Source organism: Bombus fervidus, chromosome 3 (genome assembly GCF_041682495.2).
Source record: "Bombus fervidus isolate BK054 chromosome 3, iyBomFerv1, whole genome shotgun sequence".
NCBI classification, from domain to species: domain Eukaryota; kingdom Metazoa; phylum Arthropoda; class Insecta; order Hymenoptera; family Apidae; genus Bombus; species Bombus fervidus.
In genome coordinates, this window is record NC_091519.1 from 3,258,348 (window position 1) to 3,278,206 (window position 19,859).

General features: G+C 35.0%; 3 protein-coding genes across 6 annotated transcripts in view; 1 reads left to right on the plus strand and 2 right to left on the minus strand.

Moving 5' to 3' along the window:
* Positions 1-417: 417 nt before the first annotated feature.
* LOC139985345 (sodium/potassium-transporting ATPase subunit beta-1-like) lies at positions 418-2,774 on the minus strand. Its single transcript, XM_071999720.1, has 7 exons — positions 2,232-2,774; positions 1,789-1,974; positions 1,447-1,563; positions 1,162-1,334; positions 953-1,048; positions 629-794; positions 418-566 (listed from the first exon to the last, which is right to left on the minus strand). Exons 1-7 carry the CDS (start codon positions 2,365-2,367, stop codon positions 418-420), a joined length of 1,023 nt encoding a protein of 340 aa, XP_071855821.1. The 5' UTR covers positions 2,368-2,774.
* Positions 2,756-5,512, plus strand: LOC139985902 (uncharacterized). 2 transcript variants are annotated; one of them, XM_072000787.1, is made up of 7 exons: positions 2,756-2,911; positions 3,495-3,928; positions 3,997-4,220; positions 4,305-4,360; positions 4,473-4,692; positions 4,768-4,976; positions 5,114-5,512. In XM_072000787.1, the coding sequence occupies exons 1-7, from the start codon at positions 2,835-2,837 to the stop codon at positions 5,190-5,192; spliced, it is 1,299 nt and encodes a 432-aa protein (XP_071856888.1). In that variant the 5' UTR covers positions 2,756-2,834; the 3' UTR covers positions 5,193-5,512. The 2 variants fall into 2 exon arrangements, with proteins under 2 accessions (XP_071856888.1, XP_071856889.1); XM_072000788.1 differs by having other exon boundaries at positions 3,495-3,913.
* Positions 5,513-5,912: 400 nt separating this feature from the next.
* Positions 5,913-19,859, minus strand: part of Centrocortin (cerebellar degeneration-related protein 2-like) — a 52,402-nt gene continuing 38,455 nt past the window's right edge. For 2 of the 3 annotated variants that reach the window (XM_072000755.1, XM_072000754.1), the window contains exons 2-7: positions 11,838-11,950; positions 11,605-11,753; positions 11,124-11,307; positions 10,394-10,689; positions 9,956-10,109; positions 5,913-7,595 (exon numbers count right to left, since the gene is read on the minus strand). In XM_072000755.1, coding sequence (XP_071856856.1) covers positions 6,351-7,595; positions 9,956-10,109; positions 10,394-10,689; positions 11,124-11,307; positions 11,605-11,753; positions 11,838-11,950 — 2,141 coding nt within the window. In that variant the 3' untranslated portion in view covers positions 5,913-6,350. Of the gene's footprint in view, positions 7,596-9,955; positions 10,110-10,393; positions 10,690-11,123; positions 11,308-11,604; positions 11,754-11,837; positions 11,951-14,239; positions 14,584-19,859 lie in introns of those variants that run through there. The other variant, XM_072000753.1, reaches the window with a different exon arrangement.

Genomic DNA, 19,859 nt, shown 5'->3' on the forward strand with positions numbered 1-19,859 from the left:
TTCAAATGATACGCGGCAATTATATCACGAGGTATTAGATTTTATCTTTTCGATTTTAGATTATGCAATCGCGTACAGATCAGAAGCAGCGAAGGTCAAACTATTTCACGTGTTTCTTATCATAAGATACATAAAACATACGGTGGATCGCGCTTTACTGTAAATTGGATTTCACACGTTTTAGTTGGAATGAATCTCCCTGCATGGCCATGCAGAAGGTCGAATATTATTGCAATTAAATGACAAAAATTGAATTGCCGACGAGCAAAATTTTTTCTTCGCATTTATCTTTTATATCCTTATATCTATTTAAAATACTTCGTACGATTTTTTATATCATAAAAATAGCAAAAAATTCTTATCGCCCTCCATGATTGTATAGCGAATTTAATTCCCTAATAAAAAATTAACTTGTCATTAAACAAACGAATTATTAGAAATAGTAAATTGCCAATAAGTTTTCTCTCTTGTTTTACCTGTCATTATTTGAAAATCTAATGAATAACGGCGATATTGTTCGATGTTGTAAGCCCATAAATAACATTCCACTGTCACTAGTCTATTTCCTGCAGTAATTGCAAAAATAATAATAATAAATAAGTTTGCAAAGTAGAAGCTTCATACTTACGTGTTAAATTTCTAAATTTTATTGCGACAATAGGGGACAGATAACCTGGTTGTCCGGTAAACGGAAAATATTGGACTGGAAATGCAGGATTTGGAATGTATTCTATTTCTCCGATGTGTTCCTTATCAACGTTATTTGCTCCATCGCACGATAACCAAATGTAAGGCTTACGAAAAATACATTTAAATATCTCGCTCATATTTAATAAGAAAGAATATGTACAATTAATATGTATAATTAATGAGAGAGAATGTATTCGTAAACATAATAAATAAGTAGAAATAAAAGAAATAAACTTATAGTAGTTCATTTACTAAACGAAACCTTTGTAGATTCTCGTACTGCTTTCTTCAATTTATCTGGCATATGATCTGGCAGATTCGAAGAATTATTATAATATTCAGGTATCCAATCGAACCTCTACAACATATATATCATATATCATATATTTGAATATGTGCATTTTTCACACTTAACATTTTTTTATACATGCAGATATAAACATCCGCAGTTTATACTTATGAGAAAATTACTTTATTAAATTTAATAAGAACACAAGGTTGGAACGGTTTTATATATCCGTATGGAGGTTTGCTACATATTCCAAGAGATTTTATATCAAAAAAGCAAGGTTTTTTATTATGATTTGTCTTCGTATGTTTATTCTGACAATATAAGTCATAGTTCGACATATTCTTATGATATTCTAAAATAAAAAATGTTAAGAATTATAAGATCTTATAAACAAGAATGAGTAAAAGGTTAGAAATGTTACAAATAAACATTATATATATATATATATATATTTCGCAAGATACCTTGTAAAAAATCAGACAAGGCTCGAATATATCTGTCCGGTCTGGTGCTGCTAAGCAAATTGCTCACGGCAATAATGGGTGATGCAGCTGATATACTATTTGGTTTAAAAACTATTCCTTTAGAAAGATTTTACTTAATATGAGCGTCCATATTGAGTGCATTATTAATTAATTTAACATTATCCTTGTAAATAAATCTTGTGACGAATCAAGTTACAAGAATAAAATACATCCATTATTGAAATATTATACAGGATAAAAATTTATTGAAAAATAAATTATTTGATTTCTATGTTTGCAAATAATTTTTGCAAAATTATTTTCTTTTAATATGATCGATACCTGGACTACCAAAAGCAGAACGGGAAAGACGTACGCTCCTTGCGGAAATAGATCGTGTAATTTGACCAGAGTATTGAAAAAATGGTCTATCTAGTTTAGAAACATAATCTATACTGATCTTCATTTGTATTGCGAATATTGATCCCAAAACGGCAAAGAAGAACAAATAAAATATTCCTAGTTGACCTACATTTCAAATATATGTTTTACGTTAACACGTTTAATCGCACAAGGCTATAATTCTCCATGAATCATAACATAACAAAGCGTATAAAAACCGGATGTAACTAAATTAATACAATGCATCAGTCGTCACATTCATTTCTATGATCATTTCATAAAATTTTATTTTTTCCGAACTATGCTGAGTTATGTGAGCGGAAATACTAAATTGTAGCATAAAATAAAAATAGAATGCTTGTTCGAATTATTCATGACATTACCCCATTCTTTCGCTGTTCTGTCAAGAAATGCCTTTCGATTATTATCCCAAATAAACCGCAGAAAGTTTCGAAGAGGTCCTAAATCGGGTTGCGGTATTCGACTTTTGTAATACTCTTCATCATGTAAAATTACCATATCGAGGACTGATTTATATCTTCAATTTGAAGTTATGAGAGGAAAGTTGACGGAAAAGATATTCTAGTTTCTGAAGTTAGTTATTTTTAACAATCTTTTGTGCATTTATTTTGAACTGACTTCAAGGAAAGATACATTTTCGCGCGGATACACAGATTTAAATATTTCAATGAACAAATATATATGTGTTAAAAATAATTCTATAATTTGCATATATAATAGTGTTAAGGAAATATATACGAGTAATATTTTTATCATTGATTAATCGTACCTTACGTTGTACATATTTTAAACATTTTCTTTTCGATATCATACAGGAGGGTTTCTAGAAGTCGTTAGAAATAACGTTAAATCAGTAATTCTATGAGAATTTCCCTTGAAGTGTAAGGTGGCCTACATAGTTGCGTATCGCATATATCTTCGATTCCATGATTCGCGTCAGTTTCGGGTAGTTGGATTGTTACGGTATGGCTGATGTGGGTCTAAGTTTAGATGACATAATTAAAAAATCAAAATCATCAGGAATGAGAAGCAGAGGTGGAAGGTGAGACAATTTTAAAAAATTAGTAATAAATTTGACTCTATTGTGACTGCTATATTATCGATTTCTTCATAACCTTAAAAAAATGAGTTTGCATTTATCAAAAAGAAAATTTCGTTTTTAAAACATTATCTGGCATCAATTTTCAAGATTTTTCGTTTTATGCATAATGTTGGTTTTTTTCATCAATTTTTCTGTTATTTTATTGGTTTGACAGATTTAGTTCATAATTTGTGATTAATGAAAAAATACATTTTAAGTTGGAAGCTTTTCTATAGTGTTGTCAGCAATGATTAAAAATTTGTATTGTCTTTTTACAGACATTGTAAATAATTGTTATTTATATATATCTTCTCATTATTCCGTTTCAAAAGCATATACAGTAATTACTATTTACTATAAAACAATGTTGTAATCTGATTAACCTTTGTTTATTGATCTAACCTTAGTCTGTATAATTATTAGTATTTCAGTATGACATTGTATTAAGTTTTATTTTTAGAAATGTTTATTCTTAGATATACATTACAGAAATTAAATATGATGAGCATGAAAATTAACTGTCACTTTCTCATATTCTATATAGTATCCGAAGAGGTATTAATAGGGGTGCACGTACTAATGGTTCGCTAAGAGGACGAGGTTCACAAGTTATTACTGATGCACGATTTAAAATTATACAAAAGAATCGGGAGAAACTTACAGATGCAAGAGATAAACTTGCAGAAATTGCCAAACAAAGTGATGCCAGATTAAAATTGGATAAAATTCGTGCATCACAGTTTAAGAAAATAAAAGCACAGATACCTGGGATATCTCAAAAAACAGGTCGTAATGGAAGACTGTCTTTATCAACTAATAAAGTGCCTCCAATTATGCCACATACCGTAGCACCAAATATTCCAAATAATTATATGCCACCATCCACTAGGGCAGTGGGTTATAGGTCACATTCAATTGCAGAAACTCATTACATGGGAGATATGAACATGGATTTTATCGATGGTAAAAGGAAAATTGGTATACATATTTAATTTGGTTTGTAGCGATCAACGTGCAGGATTATTTAATGTCTTTCTGTATTTTAGATTATATGATAGAGTCAGCACCTTTAAGAAGAACAGTAAGTAACGAATATGCTCCAACACCACCCCCACCTCCTCCAGCTTTCAGTATTAAACCTACATCTTCATACACATGGGTAAAACCAACAAGCAGTAACGTAATAAGAATTGTACCTTCTCGTAAACCTGACGATGATCGAGAACGTGAAAGAGCAAGAGATTATAAAGTTATTGCACGTTTTCCAATGGTAATTGCTGTTACATACACTGTTGTTTGTCATGTTAGTTCTTTAATTTTGAACTTTTAAATTATTCGTAATTAATGTTTTCAGACAAAACCTGCTTCTCCCTCATATAAGGAAGATTGGAGTTTTGGTACAAAATCAAGGTATATTTTTTTTATTGATTTTGTTCAAATTTATTGTAACAAATAAAATAAAAAAATATGTAACAAATCAAATTTGTTACATATAATATTTGACTTATTGTTACTTTTACAGGACTATATTAGCAGAAGATGCAACAGATTCAAAGTATTATGATTCAAGAAGTCATAGAGATATTGGAGTAAAATCGAGACTAGATTCAGTTCCGAGTAAATCGCGTAATATAGGTGTTTTACCTCGATCCAAAACAAGCTCCACTTCGTCGTCACAATCAACCGGTTATCGGATTGTAGTATCAAATTTACAAGCAAATGTCACTCAAGAAGATATCAAGGTATAATCAAGTCAGGAGCATTAAGCGTGTATTTAATTGTAGCTCAACTAAAGAGGAAATATTCGTATATTACAGGAATTATTTGAGGATGTAGGAGAATTATTAGTATCCAGACTAGTACGACCAGGTACAGCAGAAGTAATTTATAAAACATTAAAGGATGCTACTAAAGCTGTTGAAACTTATCATAATAGACAATTGGATGGACACCCTATGAAGTGTCTTCTTGTAAATCCACGACCAAAAAACAATCCAACTGGACCAGCCGTTAGGTCTCTTACAGAGTAAGTATAATATTTTGTTATCATCACGAAATACTATTATGGTAAAAGAAGATTGAGCGAGAGGCTTTGTCATATTTTATTATGACCACGAGGTTTGTGTAACGAATAAATATTTCCATTTTTATGCATTTTTATAGATCCAGAAGAAGTGTTAGTTCAAGTTATGTACAACCAAGTTTAGGAGCAGTACACCGTGCATTGTTCGATGATTCTTAATCAAATATATTTCAATTTTAATCATAAAATGCCATATATAATGGTAAAAGTTTTTATTCTAAATATTTTTAAAAGAGAAGGAAATAGAAAAGGAATCAAGAGATTAAAAGATGTGAACAGAGTGCACACATCTGGAGAAAGGAGTTTTGATTGGAAATTGTATTTATAAAATTTCATGTATCTTATTTTTAATCTATATTACAATTGAACGAAATTAGCTCAATAGCAAATGAATTGAATGTTATAAAGAACAGACATAAGAATGCTTATTGTATATTTAATATAGTCAAATAAAACAACAAGCATTTAGGAATTTTTAATACTTCGTTATCAATGAGATCTCGAAAATTGAAGAAAAATGTTCGCATTAGATTGGAATTAAAGTGTAAAAAGTATATACTCGTCCTTCAGAATATTTTATAACGTAACGTAACGATAAATAAAAGGATAACAAGGCTATTTATAGAATGCTGTAGAGAAAGGAATTAGATGTTATTGCGATAGAATATGCTGACTATGACGAAGGTTTTATTTACTTGGTATAATAATAAGATGATCACAACATTGTTGTAATTTATAGCTATGAAATATAAAAGCTAATACTCTGTACATGCTATTAATGAAATGTACTATTGTGAGTTCTCTTGGAAATAGATATTAAATTATGGGAGGAAGTTGGAGCAAGTATTTGGAATAGTCGACAATTATAATTCGGCATAGTAAATGGCACATAAATAATTTTATTCCTGGTTACAACTACAATTTCTAAAGAAAAACGATCTCGCGAGGCACGACTCGACTCATCTTACTCATAAATCTCTTGCAGATGTTATCGAATATATTAAAGTTATGTACCTTGGTTACCCACACACATTCACGTGAAAAAACATATACAATTAAGATACAAAATACAATAAAAAATTAATGTCAAATAGTTTAATATCTAGTACAGACGTTACTCACAATCGCTTCTCTTAGATATTCACAAGGTAGCACTGATTATCAATACTGAATAATTATTTCGGAAATAATTTAAATCATGTTCTAAGTATTTATTTGACATTAAATACTTAAAAAATTCGCAACTTAATCTCATTTGACTATATCTTACGTATAAAAGTCTCTTCTTTGTTTAAAGGTATCGCGTATATGGATATTTTAATTTCTACGACGATTACTTATTTTACACCTATTTGGCAATCGGAGAACTTCTGCGTAAGACATTTCTAAACGTTTTAATCGAGCGACGTCTTCAGACGCGGTGCTCGGTTTATAGTTTCTGTACTCGAAACTGCTATTTTGTTGATCATTGTGGTTCTGTATGTACACGTTATTTGGCTGTCTTGCGGAATTGGGCGATTCTTTCGTTTTACTCGCATAACTGTACCCATTACGGACGAGATTACCATTGTGATTGGCGATTGTGAAAGGTCTGAACTTCCTCTTTCCACTGCTGTTCGGCCTTGGCGGAACGAACCTCGGGTTTGTCGTCGGAATCGTGTCAGGCGTCGTTGGTCTCTCGTTATACGACAATTTTCTATTGGTATTTTTCCTTGAGGTCTTATTTTTATAATTAAGCGCTATAGAGACCGTATGATTCGCGTCTCGAACAACATCGGTTCTAGTTTTTTCCTGCGCAGTCGTACTTGCCTCGGTATTTTGTTCTTCTTTAACTCCGTTCGACGAGGCAGGCAATTGTACTTTGTAAGGCGGCTCAGATACAGCGGAGGAGAACATGGACGAAGTGACGCTCTGATTGTCGTCCGTAGTCTCGCTTGGAATATCCTCTTGGAGCGGAGTCGGGGATTGCTGTTGAGAAGCTGTCGTATTCGTAGAATCATCCAGCAATGGTAATTTTTCCCCTTCGTCTTTGGCTTCCGCCGCTCGTTTAAGGACGCTGAATATTTCACTAAACAATTGTCTGTATTCCGGTGTTTTCCTAAATCTACTCTCGAACGGGCTATTATCGTCGTATATGCTGAACTTGCAATCTTCTCCGTCCGCGATAGAACAAAGGAAGGAGCCGGGTCTTCCTTCCGTTTGCGTCGCTTTATTGCTCGTCTCGTCCAAGAATCCAGAAGACGAAGTCTCGGCTTCGGAGAAGTCTGTAGGTGTAGCCGAGAGTATCTTCTTACCGCATACTTCAGTTTTGGCACGTGTAACGTTTCCACTGGCAGGTTTCGTCGGCTCTTGTTGAATCTCTGTTTCCAACGTCGGAGCATGAAAGCTGTTAAATTCGCCCGACATCTCTAATTCTTCTTGCAACGACATGGGCGTTGGTATGCTGTCCTTTCGTCGAAGAGCCGACAGTCTTTGAACTTCTAACAAAGCTTGGTACTTTTCTACCAGCTCTCTGTAGGGATTCTTCAAGTCGCTTTGCCCTTCGTGTTCCTCGTTCGTATCCTGAAAACAAAATACAGTCGTTTTATACACAGGGATTTCGTGGCAGTGTCATAAATCTTCAGGATTAATGCAAAGTAAAATTATGAAAAATATCACACGTAACGAAATATGTTGTGGGTAACGATATTTAACTTTAAAATTTTGTTCCTTCAAAACTAACTTGATTTTGATATATAATAAATTAAAATAATGGTTTTTTATTGGCTTGTAGAAAAAATTGAAATCTGCATGAAGAAAATATAGCGCAAGTTCCTTTATATTTGTAATGTCTCTAATTAAGAACTTTAACCGAGCTTCTTATTATTTAAACTAGCGTTGAGCGTTAATGACCATAATAAAATGTGAACATTTTCCGACATTATTATGTTTTTAAGAGGAAATGCTTTGCGAAATATACCATCATGCGAATATAAATTCTTATTAATCGAACGAAAAATCATAGACGATGAGCAGAGATCTTATTATACGAACGACCTATGTTAAACTTGTATGAACCAACTTGCCCCCCCCCGGTAGTTTCATATAAACGTGGTTGTATTGTATTAAAAAGAAAAAACATTTACATCATTTAAAAATGCTAGGATTTTTGGATGAAAGGTACAGGAAACGCCAGATTTATAGGATATTAAATAAAAACAACGATATTTGTTGTAAAAATATATTTTATTCAATATCATATAAATCTGGCACTTACATTGTACAATGTAATTTTAACAAATAACAAGTCGACTAGATATGCTAACAAATTGGTTCATGCTCAAAGTTGAACTAACAACTTTAGAAAGTAAATGCGGCGAAACAAACTTAATTGTAAAAAAAAAAAAATAAATAAATAAATAATAAGCAACATCACCAAATCCGACCTATTCGAATTTCACACGATAACTAATTGCACATGGAAATAACTTATTCGCTAATTCGTTAATTTAACACAGTCTTTTTATTCTTTGGAAATTAAACTGTTTCTCCTCTTTTCCTTTTTAAAGATACGTGTAATATCTACCTATTCCGGGGATACTAACTAGTTTCCTCATCTATTAATATTTTACACGTGCGAAAACATTTTTTCATTGATACGTGGCATTTTTCTATCATCGAAATATACGAGTAATCATCCTAGAGCCATGCTTTAATACTACCCTTGCTAACTTACGATATTAAATTCGTTATAGTTAGATTCGTAGTAATGTAAGTGCTCAGTTATAATTGTCATCATGCTCTTTACCTACACCATTTTCAATCAGCCTTATTAAAGAAGTCTAATAACTTTGTTATCTAACTTCAAACTTGACAATTTTTCTGTACCTATCAATTTCATCTCGAAATTTGTTAAATAATGGTACAAAATTAGGAACAGTCTAATCACAAGCCGCAAACATCTACAAGCTAGAAACTACAGAAAACTACAAAAAAAACTAGAAAATAAAAGTAAAAGTTGCTTAATTACAGTAGTCACCGGTATAAGGATAAATATTATACTCTGACTTTAATCATAGTTGAACGAAAGACTTGATAACGAAAAATTTCACGAACGTTTTGAATTAAATATCGGAATTTGATCAAAGCTAATGGCATTTTCGATTATAGTTAGTAGTACGATATGTTTCTAGTTAAAAAATTGATAAAGATTTAAGCTAAATTTAGCTTTGATACGTAATTTTTGTCAAGTAGATGGCAAATAATCGTCTTTCGATAACGCGTCATCTAACATGTAAAATACTCGTTGCATCGAGTCTCTTTGACTTTCGATTATTTACTGTTGTCTCTACGCGCTTTCTATTGTTTAAAGTAGCTTATTACTACTTTTCGATGGCAACACTTTTCTTAAAATGAAAATTGGTATTCGGAACGGTTTCAATAACAATGGCATAACGCACTCGTTTTTTATGTACCATATCGTATGAAAGAAAACAAAAATTAACGACGGTGTTTTCCATATACACGCGAAAGTTGTCCACAACAGCATACGAAATTCTTTATTCTCTTTATTTGCCTTGGATTTCTTAATCTTTGTTGGAAGTGTCTCCTAAAGCAAATAAAATTAAATTACTTTTGAATCTACTCGCGTAACTAAGAAGCTCTTACTAGATATATAGTAAAAAACAGAGGTATTGGCATGGACCAAAATTTCCTATAAAATACGCTATAAATTATAAGACATACCATCGATCTAAAATCATATCGTCGGGATATTATTTTGCGGGACGTACAAAATGTACGAAATAAATATTGCTTAGAAAGGAGAGTAAAACAATGTAATTCATGCAAAGTCAGAGAGCAAAAAAAAAAAAAACAGAAAACATTTCATGCACACACATTGTCTGATACAACAAACATTGCACAAATGAACATGTAGGTACCTCAGTAACAGATACGGTGTCACGTTGAGTGTCATTTATGAGTGATTCAGCCATGCTAATATCATCGTATTCTTCCTGGTTCAACATTATAGAGAGTTCGTCGTGTGTTTTAGATTCCATTCCGCGTAAACATCGTCCACATAGTTGGCCTCGTCTGTAAAAAGATGACAATTTTTCATTACGGAAATCGTACCAATGATTTTTCCCTGAATTCATACAAAAATCAATAGGTAGAGTAATCGGCTAAATAAAAAATCGCGTACGTCATAGTTGTGTACGTTAAATGATTAAGAAAATAAGTTTTCAATATAAGATGTCTTAGATAGGGGGGAAAATAATGTGAAAGAATACCGGAAATATTTTACAAAGAATTTTACGATTCCTATCGCTTGGAAACTTTAGAAAATTTCAATGGAAAAAGTTTTCTATAACACCCACCTGACTTCTTCGAGCGTGTTTATTTCTTCTTGAAGATTTTTGACGTCTTGCGCTTTACCCCGCAAAACGTTCAACTGTTCTTCTAATGTTGTATTTTCCTGCAATACGGTAGTTAATTGTTGTTCGAGCTCAGCGACTTTCTTTTGCTCCCTTGTTCTTTGACTTCGCGCTTCCTGCACCTGCCTCAGCAATTCGGTAACTTCTTCGTCGTTTGTTGAAACTGTTGTATGAAACTGCCGAACGTTCGAGTCAATGATAGCTTCTTGGAAAGGTCTTTGGCCACGTGAGGCAGCGCTCTGAAAAATATTTCCACCTTTCAATTTCATAAATACCTACTGCGCTCGTTTATGTCGATTCTAGTACCTGCAATAATATCTATAATAACAGTTCTATAGTATATTAACAATATGTACTATCCCTGGTAATTTATCGCAAACTATAAATAGCTATACTTGGAGTATTGAAATTTATCTTTAACGATATCGCATAGCTTTCAAAGAGGCTTATAATTCTTCTGTAAATAACAAAAGTTTTGCCAATACAATTTTTTGCTAACTAAACGCTGAAACGTTTAGTCAAACAGGATAGAAATTTCATCGATAAATCGAACGACGTTTCAACGATGAAATTGAAATTTTACCGTTTACAGCTTAGTATGAAATACGAAATAACCGATAATTATAGAACGTATCTGAGATCGTGCAAAATGAATTCTATGAATATTAATAACCTGTTGTATGCTGCCACCCTGCATGGCCGGCGCTTTCCATACAAAGGTCTGTGTCTGTGCGGTATTCGTCGATTGACTCGCAGTTTGTTGCCGAAGTATACTCTCATGTTGTTCGTTTATCTCGTCGATTTTCTTCTGAAATTCCTCGCACCGAGCTTCCAAGTTCTCGATTGTCAAACACTGGCTGTTAACAAATTACGAGAAGCGTTTATTAATTACATAACATTCGACCAAGTTACACGTTGCATACGTATTTCTTGCTTCTGATATTGATAATTTAAATCTATCGATAATCGTACACATATCGTTTTAATTAATTAATTATAATGAATGGTTTTATTAAAAACATGCCATTCTAATAATATTTGATAATTCGATAGTTCTAACGTTAGTCGATTAATTAGTTGAATATCTTTAAACGGAAACTTTTCTCTAAAAGTAAGTAAATGAAAGGAAATTGAGTAACAGTAAATTTTCATACCTTTTGATTAGCTTTTTGTCACTTGTGTTCTCAATCACGAGACGGTGATTTGCACGTTCCAAATCCTGGATGCTGACTTCGAGTTGCTCATAAATTTTCAGTCGTGAGTCGTTTACCTCCCTCAAAGCAGCTGTTTGTTTTTTCATATACTAGAGAAGCATATTTCAATGTAAATAAATGGCCCTTGCGATTAGCATAAATTCTCGACAACGTTGTAACTATTGAAAAGTTACCTCTATTTCTTGTGCTTGTTCCTCAACGGTGGACTGGTGTGTTTTGATAATGTTTTCTAATTCCTTGTTCCGTTCTAAAAGTGTTTTGCCGAGTTCTGCAGCCAATTGCAAGTCTGAAATAAATTCCCAATTAGAGATTTCTCGGAAATTTCACGTAAAACTTTTATATTATGTATAGATAACAGGTTTTATATGCATTTGTAGGATATTTAAGGATTAAAAAAATTCGCTTTTCCAATTATATTTTACGGATAATCATATTTGTACGGTACGAGAAATTTAATAAAAAAAAAAAAAAAAGAAGAAAAGAAAAAAAAATGCACTCTTTTCATATCTGCGATTATACGAATTTATACGTACATTAACGCGCGTTCAAATAAAACGAATCGTTATACAGCGAATATCTGGAAAATTTCTCCCACATCCATTAAACATGATTTTACACACATTCCATGTAATATTCCCAACGATCATTAAAAAGACAAACGTTTCTTCTCTTAATCTACCAGTATACTTCACTATATCAATTCATTTGGAAATTTATAAAAGAATAAATGGAATAAGCAATTAATTTCATTGTCTTTGAAAGGTTTCCCGCTAATAGCGATCGGTGATCACACATCGCAATTATTACGTGTATAATATCTTATGGTGTAATATAGTAGGATAAAAAACGACAAGTATTGCTGATATAAATAACAGTTACGCCTGAGACATTGAATTTCTTGATTTCACCTGTGGCAAAGTTCCTCTGCCCGATGATAATAACAATAAAAGTATCATGCGCGTGCAAACGTCGTAATTTTTACGTGTATGCAATTAATTACAATAGGGTCGATCATAATAGCGATCCGATCTATATAATTAAGCTCCGACCGAGCTCCTCTCGCTTGTTAACGATGACAAAACGATCGCGTGACAAAAGATCGAGCCCGGAGTTTCGAACTATTCGAAGCGATTGTAAATCGAAAGGATAACGCCGTGGATGTTCCGTACAGTTGAACTTGACGGCGAGTGTTCTGCTTCGTTGCATTTCCTCGATCTAAAACTGACGACCTCCAGCGAGCCTAAAGGCAAGGAACAAACGGCGTTCTAGCTAGGGCTAAGGACCTTCGTGCTGAGGAAACCAGCCAACTACCGTTTTTTCCTTCCCATCCTCCGCTGTCATTAATGTCTCTCGATTCATTTGAACAACGTACAACGACAAATGCCATTCTCTTCCCCTTTTTCCTAATTCGCACACGCTTTACACGCGTAATGGGAAATCTCACGACGATAATTGTAGCTGTAATGTGACGCTGCTTATTTTTTATTGCACCTTGTAATTTTGCGTTATTGTTGCGCTTCCATCTTTGCGCACATTATAAATTATTCATGTTCGTAAACTATGTAATTCGTATTTGAAAGAGATGCAAATGTGCCGTGAGTTTTTATAACATGAACATTTCATTCGAATTGGTCTTGTTTCAAAATTGTTTAAGCCTATAGAGAGAAGACGATAGAAAAAATAATCTACGTGTTTGCTCAAGGACGTATAAATCATTTATTTCATTCATCCAGTGGACATAAATTGCGATACGAACTTTTGCAGAATTCAGTAAAACCGGCGATTTTATTTGCATTTTGTTTATTCAAACGAAATTTTAATTAATGCCCGAGTAATTGAACTTTGTTCACTGAATTCTCTTATCTAAACTGTGAACTCCTATTATGCGTATAAAAAATAATAGGCGGGAAAATTCGCGAACTCTTATTGTACGAACTCCAGTTATGTGAACTGCTTGTCCTGACGGACGGGTTCAGACAAATGGAATTCTTCTGTATTCCACAGAAGTTTATACCGCACTTTGGCATGCGCTATGTAAATAAAATAAGTGAATGATACCTGTTATCAAGTTTTTAAGACAACACCGAGATACCTTACTCTGCTATTATTTGATTTCGAAAACATTTTACGGAATTTGGATAATACCACTGGATTATGTACCTGATAAAAGTTCGCATCTCTAAATTTTCTTTTTCAAAGACGAATTAAAACATAGTTCGCGAACATAGATAATTTATAGTACAAGGTAAATGGCAATCACTTTGAAAGAAGAGATATATCGTGTACACATCGTTAGCACTGTCATTGACGTGATATCTTCTTCGTAAATGACGAAACGGTTTAATCGACTGTATAGCGGATATTTTAGAATTCATGTTTAACGAGCATGCTGTCGCGTTTGACTCGAAAGTTCTGACATTAGATAGAAAAAACGTAGTTTTCCGTTATTCCCGCACTTCCGCAAATTCGTTTCTCTAAACTCATTCAGAATCGATTCGCCGCGCAAACGCTGCAACACAAGGCCACTGTTCCAAGAACTTTGACATCGCGAAAATGATTTTCCATTTTGGCATACCTTGCGGATTTTCAAGATAAGACAGCTCGATGGAGTAATCCCAAAAATCGAAGGAATTTAGCGGCGTCTGCGAATCGTTATGTTCACTCATTTTTCCAAGTTCCAGGATCCCGAAAGATGACCCGAACGTCCACTTTTTCTCTTAACACTTGTAACTCGCTAAACGTTCCTCAACGTCACTTTCAACGTATCTTGTTAACTGTTCAACACACACTGAACGAAGAGGATTTTCAGTTGGTCCGTCCAGATGATAGAATTCAGGAACGAACGTTCCACGCGGAGGAGTCGGGTTATCGACCACAACCGGTTCCGACGAAGGTAGCCGGTCTTCTGTGAATTGCTAGGCAGCCGAGGAACGTGTGCAGCCTAAACGTCGAATGCCCATCCACTGCTAACTTGCCTCCCTCTCTTCACTTTTATCCCCCTATCCCCTCTCTAGCCAGTCCTCTCGCCAGCTCTTTCCTTCCCTTTTCCCTCTCTCTTGTTCTTTTTACCTGGTGCAATTCCCTTCTGGCAATGGCGAGCATCTTTCCTCAGGTACTGCCTCCCTCGGGTACTCTCACTCCGCGTGGCCACCTCTTTTTCCTTTCCCTTCTTCCCATTCCGTAAACGCGTATCTGTTTCTCTACCGGGTATACACCTCTTGATACACGTGCAAACTGTCCCACTTATGCTACCTTTACTTCAAACGATCAACGTCCATCACGGTATTGTTATTTGGGCACACAGATATTTCGTTTATCCATTTCGACTCTGATCATCGCGGAAACGCGCTATGTAAGTAGGCGATTGAAATTTTCGGCAATTCGGCCAATCTCGAGAACGGTGCCCGCTTGAATAAATGAAATTGAATATCGAAATTATGTGAACATATCTTTTTCGTTACGAGGTAATTAGTAGCGTTTTCGTGTTGAAAACGAATTCTCCGCACTTGGAATTCCAGTTGTGTTGAGATTTTTGCTTTTCGGTGAACTTTGAATCTTTTCCGAGGTATACTTACGTGACCAATACGCATAAATATTTGATTAAGGAAACAAGTAAAGTATCAAATATCAGATAATCAACGGCATCCTCGTTTTAATCGGAGTGTACAGCGCGATTGAAAGATCGCAAACGAATCGGTAGAAGAGCAGCTCCTTAGCCGTACGAAGGCTAAGCGGAAAAGCGTAAAATCGAGCATGGAACACGTGGCGCGTTACACAATGAATCGCGGGAAGACCGTCGAGTCGCATCTCGTTTGATCGCGAGACGCGAAATCTCTTGCCCGGCAGTCATGGAAACCACTTGCTCGTGGTATTTCGATTTAAATAACCCCTGGTGACCTCGAGCCCGCCGCTGAATCGATTCTCCTGCCGAATACTTTCTCCTGGGAATGCCTCGCGAAACATTATTAATCTCTTCATCGGCCGAAATAAAAGAAAGGAGGCTATTGTTGGCGTGGACCTGAGAGCCTCGCGGAAGGCGTAGCAATCGCAGCACAGGTGCACCTATACGTGCGCAGAGCGGCGACCTTTCCAGAGCACGGAGGAATACAGCGTGGCGCGTGAAACCGCTTTCAACATATTACCAATATTAACTAGAGTATGTACGTCAGCTGACTGGACCATTATCGCTCTACCACACCCTGTACGCGAGCATGCCGCGTGTAGAGCCAAGTTTTATAAAGCGAGAACAAAGCACGTGGCATGGCTTGCTGTAAAATGTAATTTCACACTTGGGTTTAGCGGGCGGCGGGCACGAGTGTGGGAAATAGTCGGCGGATACAGGTCAAACCATATATCAACGATCTCCAACGATTTTCTTGCCTCTTCTATACCTCTTATTTTATCGCGTGCTTTTCAAATTTAAGCGCGCCGCGTTCTTCGTTACGCTCCGCTTTATTCCCTTTTGTTTCGATAATACGAAGAAACATTGCACACTGTTAGAACATTTAACTCTTCTATTCCTACGAGCACCCACAGCTGCCACCTTTGACTTATCCTGTAACAAAAGCCTATTTACAGCTTGCCTGCAGGTGCTTATGGGAATCGAAGGGTTAAACGAAAGTACGTATTCCAGTCGTATTTCACGAAACTAATCGCGCGTTGCTGCGAAACTATTCTGTTTTCACTTATTGTTCAAATAGAGCGACGCGTAAAAAATTTATGCCATTGGCTTAAACGAATCATGCGCTCCTGTTTCCCATCATTGTGCCGAACAGGGCATAAAGCACACACGCGACATTCTAAGACTATTTCTCTCAAAGATGCTCGCACCGTAAATTCCACAGCTCTCCGTTGTTCTGGATATCGTTGTTTATTTTCGCGTACGTTCGCAGGTGCGTGCAGTTTGAGCAAAACTCGAGGGAAACGGTCTCTTTCACTCTGCAATTCTTTTTACAGCGATGCGACCTTCGCGAACGAAATTTTTCGCGAAGAATGTCTGATAAAAACAGATATCGTGAAATTCATTCGACGTATAAATCTGCATCTGTAAACGGATACAATTGCTTGTAAGATATAACTCTCGAATTTAAAGTTTAAGCATTTAATTTTCAACGTGAGTAGTCATTTTTTTTAAGACGGTAATTTTTAACCCTTTACTCTAATAATCGAAGCAAGATCAAATAGACGCGTGATCATATTTAATTTCTCATATAACCATCGTAGTATTCACGTAATTATCGTAATTATGCGACGTTATACGTTTAAAACACGATATATACTGACGCGTGTAATTTTTGTGAAATTTAAATAATAATTATCATACGGTACCTTCATTCATCATTAACTGCAAACTTGTCCCTTACAAAAAGTTGGTTCAACAGGTTTAACGACTTATTAAATGTAGTATCTGCTTCCACTTTCTACATTCTATATACATATATTACCATCATTATCTTCCTGCATTCGGTTCTTCTAACACGAGCATCTGAGATACCTTCACCTTTGCTTAGAAGGCAAGAAAAAGCAATAACAGAAAATTATTTTATTCGAAGGGGCAAATATCCTGGTGAACGAAGATTTCTATTTGCATTTTATTCTAATTTCTCTTCTGGCGTGATTAACAAAAAATTAGACGTTTCAAATTTCAATTACTCGTCTCTGTACGAGCTGTGAAATTATTAGACACGTCCAAGAACGAGCAGTCCGAACTGGTCTTCCGTGGTTGAGGGAATAAATTATTTCGATTACTTGGATAGCAGCTTCGGCGTGAAATCAAAGAAGGAAAAAGGAAAAGAAGGTAATCTAACGCTTCATTCATAAACGAGGCGCGAGAGCGTTGTACCTATTCTCCGAGAAATCTCTTCTTCTCACGAGCCAGAAATTATAAAAACAATGCGTAATAATGCACGATCTTATCTAATGTAACCCGTCAAAAACCTAAATAATTCGAGACAAGCGGTATACGTAAGCAACTTACATGCACGTATACGATATGTGTGAAGAAAGCTCGGTCGAAAGCAAATAATGAAAGTCAGCAGAAAGCAGAAGAGCCTGTTTCGTCGTTTCGATGGACACGCGACAATCCTTCGAGTCGTAAGCGTAATGGCGAAAACGATACCTATCTTAATTGCAGTCAATTAATATCCGGAAGCAGAGCGAACGCCAATAAAGATACGTGTAATAAGTTACAGGCTTTATTAACGCACTGTATCTAACGAGATAATCCGCGGCATATCTTATTTGGCTTCTGACACGTTGTTTCGTTCAAAATCAACCAATCACTGCTTTGATTGGTATAATATAAAGTCGTTGTTGACATTGGAATTGATACCGTGTATACGATATTCGTCGATACATTCTCGCTAAATTGAACTGTTACTCTTGATAACGTTCTAAAAGCCACAGACTACGGCTTCTTCCACTGTTTTTATTATACAGGTTTAATCATTACTGGTTAATAGTTAACGCAGTATTGTTGATTAATAAAAGGGTCGAGTTTTACAAATTACTGGACGTTTTGAGAATCATTGCCGATTGAAAAATTGTTACTCGGTCCGAATATTTGAATATCGAGCTGTTTGAAACTTTATGGAATATCTATTCCATCGCTATCTGCACTCGATTGGAAATCATTAATCCGAAAGGGGACAAGCCGGGAGAAACATGAATACGCGGTAACTCGCTTTCAAACTATGTGCAAATTTATGCGCATTAATTCGAATCGATAAAACGCGGCTTTACAACACTACGCTTCTGGTACTTTCATAAAACCGCGCATTAGCGTTTCGCGCCTAAGCTTGCTGCAATAACATTAACATCCTCGAACCTTATTGACATAGTAAAAGACTGGTTGAGATGTTGTTACGGTACTGAAAATGATTTGAAAAGAAAAGCATACCGATAATAAATTCTTTTATATATGTATATATGTATGCTGTTCGTTCTTAAGAAACTCTTTTAGTGAGAGAAAAACACGATTCGCTGTAAATTGACGCAAAGAACGCAGCGGGATTGAACTGCGGAATTAATGAGTCGAACCGCTATGACAGATGTTCTATATGATTTAGTTTGTCGTGGCGACTGATGGAACTGGAAAGGAATGTCGCGTTACACGTTTGAAGATTATGCAAGAGCGTGAGAAATGACTAAATAATACCAACTGTCGTAACTTAATGATATATATAAAAAGAATAAAAGATCAGGAAAAAATCTGTAACGATACAAATGTTTGTTATATTTTCGTTTGTTTAATCGTATTCGTGAAAAATAAGAAAGCACGTAAGTATATCTGCGATCTAGCAACGAGACAAAGCATTCAAGAATATAATTATTATCAATTCAGCGTTTCAACAATCGAATTCGATAAGAGATCTTGACTCACCACAAACGTGAGCAACTATTTATTAAAGTCCACCAGCGTATCGTTTTAATTACGAATTATGGAAAAAAAATCCCATTAGAGGTATTTAACTGTATCTAATTATATAGGTATAATCGGAATTCGTATCTTCGAGTGATCGATCTACTGACAATGTAACCATGTAGGGATGTAGCAAATGCAAAAACATTCTATTTTCTAATGGTTTACGACGATGTAATTACACCTTCGAAAGCGTGTTTCTTAGGTGTACGTGCACGTACGTACGCACGCGGACACGCAAATGTGGATGATAATTTAGGAAGAAGCTTGTTCATGCACCTAGCGAACGGCGTTACGTGAAAATTACTGTCCTGACGATAAATACTGAATGGCTAGTTTCACATCCTTAGGGCTTCGGTGTCTCAAGAAACTTCCGTACTAGAAACGGATATTTTATTTGTCAAGTTTCATGCGAATTTAATTAAAGACAATGGATAATTTCGAAGAAAATTACATTCTACGCGGTGGAATAATGCTGGACCCATCTATCGAAAATGAATCTGTGGAAATTACGTTGGACGTTAGACATCAGAGAAAAAAATTTAAGTGAAAAAATTAATTGAACACTTGGAACGACAAACAATGTAAGTACCGTCAGAAAGTGAAGATTTCTAATAGATGTGCGTTTATAATATTTATTACCAAATGCTGTGGATTTTCAGTGATCAGCACACTTACAAAATTTAGTCAAATCTACTTCTTTACACGCTGTACCTTTTTTTTTTTTACTTTCACAAATAACATTCAATGTTAATATCCAAAGACGAGCATCGAG

Bases quoted from the DNA above. Each gene is read 5' to 3' on its own strand.
- LOC139985345 (XM_071999720.1), bottom strand. From the start codon at position 2,367: ATGGTAATTTTACATGATGAAGAGTATTACAAAAGTCGAATACCGCAA. The intron at 1,564-1,788 runs GTATCGATCATA...ATCTTTCTAAAG, and splicing joins TTCTGCTTTTGGTAGTCCAG to GAATAGTTTTTAAACCAAAT. The intron at 567-628 runs GTAAGTATGAAG...CAATTACTGCAG, and splicing joins AAAATTTAGAAATTTAACAC to GAAATAGACTAGTGACAGTG.
- LOC139985902 (XM_072000787.1), top strand. From the start codon at position 2,835: ATGGCTGATGTGGGTCTAAGTTTAGATGACATAATTAAAAAATCAAAA. The intron at 2,912-3,494 runs GTGAGACAATTT...TATTCTATATAG, and splicing joins ATGAGAAGCAGAGGTGGAAG to TATCCGAAGAGGTATTAATA. The intron at 4,693-4,767 runs GTATAATCAAGT...CGTATATTACAG, and splicing joins TCACTCAAGAAGATATCAAG to GAATTATTTGAGGATGTAGG.